The 8,696-nt window shown below is 57.0% G+C and overlaps 1 protein-coding gene across 1 annotated transcript in view; it reads right to left on the minus strand.

The window, feature by feature from the left end:
* The window catches only part of PTK7 (protein tyrosine kinase 7 (inactive)), a 40,536-nt gene extending 36,024 nt beyond the window's left edge, over positions 1 to 4,512 (minus strand). The window contains exons 1-6 of the mRNA XM_075595115.1: positions 4,488 to 4,512; positions 3,576 to 3,746; positions 3,081 to 3,230; positions 2,844 to 2,994; positions 2,062 to 2,189; positions 1,762 to 1,959 (exon numbers count right to left, since the gene is read on the minus strand). Of these exons, the coding sequence (XP_075451230.1) occupies positions 1,762 to 1,959; positions 2,062 to 2,189; positions 2,844 to 2,994; positions 3,081 to 3,230; positions 3,576 to 3,746; positions 4,488 to 4,512 (823 nt within the window). The remainder of the gene's footprint in view (positions 1 to 1,761; positions 1,960 to 2,061; positions 2,190 to 2,843; positions 2,995 to 3,080; positions 3,231 to 3,575; positions 3,747 to 4,487) is intronic.
* Between the last annotated feature and the right edge of the window lie 4,184 nt (positions 4,513 to 8,696).

Here is an 8,696-nt window from a genome sequence, read left to right on the forward strand (position 1 = left end):
CCCTACCTAACATCAAATGAGGGGCCGTGACATCACACACCTCAGCCCCGACACTCCCTAACATCACAGGGGGGGCCGTGACATCACACACCTCAGCCCGACACACTCCCTAACATCACAGGGGGGGCCGTGACATCACACACCTCAGCCCGACACCCTACCTAACATCACAGGAGGGGCCGTGACATCACACACCTCAGCCCCGACACCCTCCCTAACATCACAGGGGGGGCCGTGACATCACACACCTCAGCCCGACACACTCCCTAACATCACAGGAGGGGCCGTGACATCACACACCTCAGCCCCGACACACTCCCTAACATCACAGGAGGGGCCGTGACATCACACACCTCAGCCCGACACACTCCCTAACATCACAGGGGAGGCCGTGACATCACACACCTCAGCCCGACACACTCCCTAACATCACAGGGGGGACCGTGACATCACACACCTCAGCCCCGACACTCCCTAACATCACAGGGGAGGCCGTGACATCACACACCTCAGCCCGACACACTCCCTAACATCAGAGGGGAGGCCGTGACATCACACACCTCAGCCCGACACACTCCCTAACATCACAGGAGGGACCGTGACATCACACACCTCAGCCCCGACACCCTACCTAACATCACAGGAGGGACCGTGACATCACACACCTCAGCCCGACACCCTACCTAACATCACAGGGGGGACCGTGACATCACACACCTCAGCCCCGACACACTCCCTATCACAGGGGGGGCCGTGACATCACACACCTCAGCCCTGACACCCTATCTAACATCACAGGAGGGACCGTGACATCACACACCTCAGCCCCGACACACTCCCTAACATCACAGGGGGGACCGTGACATCACACACCTCAGCCCCGACACCCTACCTAACATCACAGAAGGGACCATGACATCACACCTCAGCCCCGACACCCTACCTAACATCACAGGAGGGACCGTGACATCACACACCTCAGCCCTGACACCCTACCTAACATCACAGGAGGGACCGTGACATCACACACCTCAGCCCCGACACCCTACCTAACATCACAGGAGGGACCGTGACATCACACACCTCAGCCCCGACACCCTACCTAATATCACAGGAGGGACCGTGACATCACACACCTCAGCCCCGACACCCTACCTAACATCACAGGGGGGACCGTGACATCACACACCTCAGCCCGACACCCTACCTAACATCACAGGAGGGACCGTGACATCACACACCTCAGCCCGACACCCTACCTAACATCACAGGAGGGACCGTGACATCACACACCTCAGCCCCGACACCCTACCTAACATCACAGGAGGGACAGTGACATCTCACACCTCAGCCCCGACACCCTACCTAACATCACAGGAGGGACCGTGACATCACACACCTCAGCCCCGACACCCTACCTAACATCACAGGAGGGACAGTGACATCTCACACCTCAGCCCCGACACCCTACCTAACATCACAGGAGGGACCGTGACATCACACACCTCAGCCCCGACACCCTACCTAACATCACAGGAGGGACCGTGACATCACACACCTCAGCCCCCCTACCTAACATCACAGGAGGGACAGTGACATCTCACACCTCAGCCCCGACACCTTACAAAAAGTCACATCGTGTTGACACATCACTCAGACGGTGGCAACACGACACGCAACCCATCACTTCCTGTCCTCCACTCTCACAATACAGACACTCCCTTAGGCTCCTCCCCTCATGACATCACTTCCTGTCCTCACCATTTAGACACTCCATTTCCGGTTCTTCCCCGCCGTGCTTGCCCCGTTTCTTGGCCTTCCTGCGCTTCTTGCAGTAGAACATGAGCCCCAGCACGATGATGATATAAGCCACCGCTGCACCCACCGACAGCCCTATCGTCTGGATCATCTTGTACGGGGTGTGGGTGTTCAAATCGCTTGTGTCGCCCAGCGGCTTGTCTGAGGGGCAAGAGGGCAACATGTGTCAAGGAAACCACACGGGCAGCCCGGCCGGTCCCGCCCGTTCCAGGGCCGCCCCCTGATAGAGGGCCTCCCCCTTACCCACGACATAGAGGAAGGCGTCGCGGTGCTTGATGTTGCATACGTTTCCAGCGATGCAGGTATATTTCCCAGAATCCTCGCTGGTGACGTGGAAGACAATCAGGGAACCATTCGGCATGATCTGAATCCTGAAAACATACAGGCTATGTCACAGAGGTCACACCCCATAACAGAGAGGTCAAACCCGTGACTGAGAGGTCAGAAAGAGGTCACACCCCGTGATGGAGAGGTCACAGAGAGGATACACCCCATGACGGAGAGGTCACAGAGAGGACACACCCCGTGACGGAGAGGTCAGAGAGAGGACACACCCCGTGACGGAGAGGTCAGAGAGAGGACACACCCCATGACGGAGAGGTCACAGAGAGGACACACCCCGTGACGGAGAGGTCAGAGAGAGGACACACCCCATGATGGAGAGGTCACACCCCATGACACAGTGAGAGGACACTGCTGTCGTGCACATGCCCCGTGACGGAGAGGTCACAGAGAGGTCACACCCCATGACACAGTGAGAGGACACTGCTGTCGTGCACATGCCCCGTGACGGAGAGGTCACAGAGAGGTCACACCCCATGACACAGTGAAAGGACACTGCTGTCGTGCACATGCCCCATGACGGAGAGGTCACAGAGAGGACACACCCCGTGACGGAGAGGTCACATCCCATGACACAGTGAGAGGACACTGCTGTCGTGCACACCCCACACTGATCCCTTAAACAGGTCTCAGCCATTCGTAATCCCTATTAGTGACTGAGGTCGGGGTTAAGGGTCACTCACCGGGGGTAGGATCTGCTTGCATCCAGGATGCGCTCCCTGCCTTTCCACTGGATGTGTGGGGTGGGGTCTCCGCTGGCCTGGCAGTGCAGGATGGCAGTGTGCCCCTGGTACACCGTTGTGTTGTCTGGCACCATCTTGAAGTTGATATAGACTAAGAGAGAGGAGGAGGGCATCAGACACTAATGCCCCTGGCCCTCCGCTGCTGGAGTGATGAATGATGGGAGCTTTGCGACTCACCTGCCACAGTGAGGTGCACGGACGATCGGATCTCCCCTTGCTGGCTATTGGAGGCGATACAGGTGTAGTTCCCAGCGTCGGTCCGGCTCACGCGATGGAAGTGTAAGAGACCAGCGTCCGGATCCACGTGAGACGGGAGGCTGCTCCCATCTGAGGGAGAGAGAGGGGGGGAGCAGAGGTGTGATAAGGGGGAGAGAGAGAATCCACATCCAGAAGGGTGGCGCCATGACAGACCATGTGACTGCGTAATGCTAAAGACCCCAACAGTAGGATAAATGAATGAATGAATAACCAGATACTTGTAGGGAGGACCCCTAAACATAAACTTGATAGAAGACAGGTCCTGGGTTGCAGTCCCGGATGGTAAGATAACTGATAAGTGACGCTGTTGTTAACAATAACACCAGGAAGATTGAGCATAACAACACCCTATAACGTACCAATTGTCTAAATAAAGTCCTGAACAGGAAAACATGTAGCAAGCGATCGACTCACTCTGAGTGCTGCACAGTCCATGCGATCCAAAGGGGAGGGGTCCCCAGGTATGCTTCCATCCAAAGGTGAGGGGTCCCCAGGTATGCTTCCATCCAAAGGTGAGGGGTCCCCAGGTGTGCTCCCTTCCAAGGGGTAGGCTAGTAGAGAAGGAGAAAAACTGGAAGAGCACTTCTGTAGGTATCAAAAAAGTAGAAAGGAGGGTGCGTATCCCATAAAAAGATTATTTATTGGTCATGGAAAAACAGGGCAGTGGAGAGCCCTACCAACGTTTCCCGCGTCACAGAGCGCTTTCTCAAGGTATACATATCACAACTTTATTAACATATATATATATAGACACATTAGGTTTCTCCACTCAATCTCATGTTCTTTGCTTGCCATTCTATATCCACTCACCATCATCAGCTCCCTAAACAAATCAGGATGTTGGTTTGACAATACATATGTCAAGTGATAGTTTTATTTACCCCTTCTGGTCGAGTAACATCATTTAGAAGAGAGTAAGACAGGGGGGTTCTACATATATGTTTTCTTTGTAAATATATATTTAAAGTTTATTGATTTTAATAATGTTGTGTTTGTATTCACAGCACACTATGTGTTCCCCCTCTGTGCTGCGCATAAGTCTGCGCTCTGGCTTTTCATTCTCCCACCCCGCACTTGGGGTATTCTGTGAGCCTCTGACGCGAAGGTTGGTATTGCGCAAGCGCACTCCGCCGATGGTCCGGAGCTCACTGTGTCTGCTCCCACTGCGGGGAGGGACTAGTGTCTTGCAGAGCGCAGTTGCGCGCGCACTTAGAGTCCCAGTGAGGTATACAGTCAGGGCCATTTGATGACGCGCTCTCCCCACGCCCCACGGCCTCCATTGACATTGAGGACTCTCCCACAGTTGGTTACTGCGCAAGCGCGTACTACTGGGGGTTGCTAGACCACGCATGTCTCCGGATTGGTTGTTGGGGGCGGAGTTAGTCACTGTCGTCTCTGTGTCTGAATATACTGATTAGGTGTATACACATCCGAAGACCATTAGCAATCAAAGTGGGTGGATCACATGTGAGCTGGGAGTATTGGCTGGTTATGTCAGTTTGTGTCTATATATATATATGTTAATAAAGTTGTGATATGTATACCTTGAGAAAGCGCTCTGTGAAGCGTGAAACGTTGGTAGGGATCTCCATTGCCCTGTTTTTCCATGACCAATAAATAATCTTTTTTATGGGATACGCACCCTCCTTTCTACTTTTTTGATACCCACAGTAGTGCTCTTCCAGTTTTTCTCCTTCTCTACTGGTGCCATGACAGGACCAACCCACCACAGAGGCTGTCCGCCACCTAGCACCGTGAAAGGACCAACCCCCCAGAGAGGCTGTCCACCACCCAGCACCGTGAAAGGACCAACCCACCACAGAGGCTGTCTGCCAACTAGCACCGCGAGAGGACCAGCCCCCCAGAGAGGCTGTCCGCCACCTAGCACCGTGAGAGGACCAGCCCCCCAGAGAGGCTGTCTGCCACCTAGCACCGGGAAAGGCCCAACTCCCCAGAGAGGCTGTGCGCTACCTAGCACCGTGACAGGACCAGCCCCCTAGAGAGGCTGTCCGCCACCCAGCACCGTGACAGGTCCAACCCCCCCAGAGAGGCTGTCCGTCACCCAGCACCGTGAAAGGACCAACCTCCCCAGAGAGGCTGTCCGTCACCCAGCACCGTGAAAGGACCAACCCCCCCAGAGAGGCTGTCCGTCACCCAACACCGTGACAGGACCAACCCGCCAGAGAGGCTGTCCGTCACCTAACACCGGGACAGGACCAACATCCTCCCCCCCCCCCGAGAGGCTGTCCATCACCTAGCACCGTGACAGGAAGAACCAACCCCACAGAGAAACTGTCCGTCACCTAGCACCGGGACAGGACAAGCCCCCGCCACCCCCCCCCCAGAGAGGCTGTCCGCCACCTAGCACCAGGACAGGACCAACCCCCCAGAGAGGCTGTCCGTCACCCAGCACCGTGACAGGACCAACCCCCCAGAGAGGCTGTCCATCACCTAGCATCGTGACAAGACCAACCCCCCAGAGAGGCTGTCCGCCACCTAGCACCGTGACAGGACCAACCCCCCAGAGAGGCTGTCCATCACCTAGCATCGTGACAAGACCAACCCCCCAGAGAGGCTGTGCGCCACCTAGCACCGTGACAGGACCAACCCCCCAGAGAGGCTGTCCATCACCTAGCACCGTGACCGGACCAACCCCCCAGAGAGGCTGTGCGCCACGTAGCACCGTGACAGGACCAACCTCCCAGAGAGGCTGTCCGCCACCTAGCACCGTAACAAGACCAACCCCCCAGAGAGGCTGTCCGCCACCTAGCACCGTGACTGGACCAACCCCCCAGAGAGGCTGTCCGCCAACTAGCACCGTGAAAGGACCAACCCCGCCCCCCCCCCCAGAGAGGCTGTCCGCCATCTAGCATCGTGAAAGGACCAACTCCCGCCCCCCCTTCCCCCCAGAGAGGCTGTCCGCCACCTAGCACCGTGACAGGACCAACCCCCAGAAAGGCTGTCCGTCACCTAGCACCGTGACAGGACCAACCCCCCAGAGAGGCTGTCCATCACCCAGCACCGTGACAGGACCAACCCCCCAGAGAGGCTGTCCGTCACCTAGCACCGTGACAGGACCAACCCCCCCAGAGAGGCTGTCCATAACCTAGCACCGTGACAGGACCAACCCACCAGAGAGGCTGTCCGCCACCTAGCACCGTGACAGGACCAACGCCCCAGAGAGGCTGTCCGCCACCTAGCACCGTGACAGGAAGAACCAACCCCACAGAGAAACTGTCCGTCACCTAGCACCGGGACAGGACAAGCCCCCGCCACCCCCCCCCCAGAGAGGCTGTCCGCCACCTAGCACCAGGACAGGACCAACCCCCCAGAGAGGCTGTCCGTCACCCAGCACCGTGACAGGACCAACCCCCCAGAGAGGCTGTCCATCACCTAGCATCGTGACAAGACCAACCCCCCAGAGAGGCTGTCCGCCACCTAGCACCGTGACAGGACCAACCCCCCAGAGAGGCTGTCCATCACCTAGCATCGTGACAAGACCAACCCCCCAGAGAGGCTGTGCGCCACCTAGCACCGTGACAGGACCAACCCCCCAGAGAGGCTGTCCATCACCTAGCACCGTGACCGGACCAACCCCCCAGAGAGGCTGTGCGCCACTTAGCACCGTGACAGGACCAACCTCCCAGAGAGGCTGTCCGCCACCTAGCACCGTAACAAGACCAACCCCCCAGAGAGGCTGTCCGCCACCTAGCACCGTGACTGGACCAACCCCCCAGAGAGGCTGTCCGCCAACTAGCACCGTGAAAGGACCAACCCCGCCCCCCCCCCCCAGAGAGGCTGTCCGCCATCTAGCATCGTGAAAGGACCAACTCCCGCCCCCCCTTCCCCCCAGAGAGGCTGTCCGCCACCTAGCACCGTGACAGGACCAACCCCCAGAAAGGCTGTCCGTCACCTAGCACCGTGACAGGACCAACCCCCCAGAGAGGCTGTCCATCACCCAGCACCGTGACAGGACCAACCCCCCAGAGAGGCTGTCCGTCACCTAGCACCGTGACAGGACCAACCCCCCCAGAGAGGCTGTCCATAACCTAGCACCGTGACAGGACCAACCCACCAGAGAGGCTGTCCGCCACCTAGCACCGTGACAGGACCAACGCCCCAGAGAGGCTGTCCGCCACCTAGCACCGTGACAGGACCAATGCCCCAGAGAGGCTGTCCGCCACCTAGCACCGTGACAGGACCAATGCCCCAGAGAGGCTGTCCATCACCCAGCACCGTGACAGGACCAACCTATGAACCAAACTGGCTGTCCCTCATTTTGCAGAGTGAGCGATGCAGAGATAAGGGAACCAGAACTGATATAGTCTGTCGGAGCAGGAAGGACAGAAGGGATGGCCTATGGCCCTTCAATCCTGTGCCTCCTATCACAGGGTGATAGTGTCACATAGGAGGGATCTTCGGTCCTTGGATCTTGGAGAATGTTCCTCCAACGGCAGTGTGTTAGGGGAGGAACGTAAGAACCCGCCGTTCAGTCACTCGTACAGAAAGCTTTGTGGTATTAATGATCCAAGGCACAGGGTACGGGGCTAACAATAATTACATGGCGAGTATTCTTCTGAGAACAGCTCCCAGGTTGTATGGAGTCCTTAAAAGAGACAAAATATAACCCTGAAGGGAAAGAGTAAGGGGGTGGGAGCCCACTCAATACCTCATTGGGATAGTCTCAGGACCACTATTAAACCACATGAGTTGAACAATTATAAGTGTACTCACGTTAGAGGTGCCCCCATCCTGTGCCTTGTGTAAGCACGCTGCTAGTGCATCCTGTGCCTTGTGTAAGCGCGCTGCTAGTGCATCCTGTGCCTTGTGTAAGCGCGCTGCTAGTGCATCCTGTGCCTTGTGTAAGCGCGCTGCTAGTGCATCCTGTGCCTTGTGTAAGCGCGCTGCTAGTGCATCCTGTGCCTTGTGTAAGCGCGCTGCTAGTGCATCCTGTGCTTTGTGTAAGCGCGCTGCTAGTGCATCCTGTGCCTTGTGTAAGCGAGCTGCTAGTGCATCCTGTGCCTTGTGTAAGCGTGCTGCTAGTGCATCCTGTGCCTTGTGTAAGCGCGCTGCTAGTGCATCCTGTGCCTTGTGTAAGCGCGCTGCTAGTGCATCCTGTGCCTTGTGTAAGCGCGCTGCTAGTGCATCCTGTGCCTTGTGTAAGCGCGCTGCTAGTGCATCCGGTGCCTTGTGTAAGCGCGCTGCTAGTGCATCCTGTGCCTCGTGTAAGCGCGCTGCTAGTGCATCCTGTGCCTTGTGTAAGCGCGCTGCTAGTGCATCCTGTGCCTTGTGTAAGCGTGCTGCTAGTGCATCCTGTGCCTCGTGTAAGCGCGCTGCTAGTGCATCCTGTGCCTCGTGTAAGCGCGCTGCTAGTGCATCCTGTGCCTCGTGTAAGCGCGCTGCTAGTGCATCCTGTGCCTTGTGTAAGCGTGCATCCTGTGCCTTGTGTAAGCGCGCTGCTAGTGCATCCTGTGCCTTGTGTAAGCGTGCTGCTAGTGCATCCTGTGCCTTGTGTAAGCGTGCTGCTAGTGCATC

This window comes from Ascaphus truei, chromosome 4 (assembly GCF_040206685.1).
Source record: "Ascaphus truei isolate aAscTru1 chromosome 4, aAscTru1.hap1, whole genome shotgun sequence".
NCBI lineage: Eukaryota > Metazoa > Chordata > Amphibia > Anura > Ascaphidae > Ascaphus > Ascaphus truei.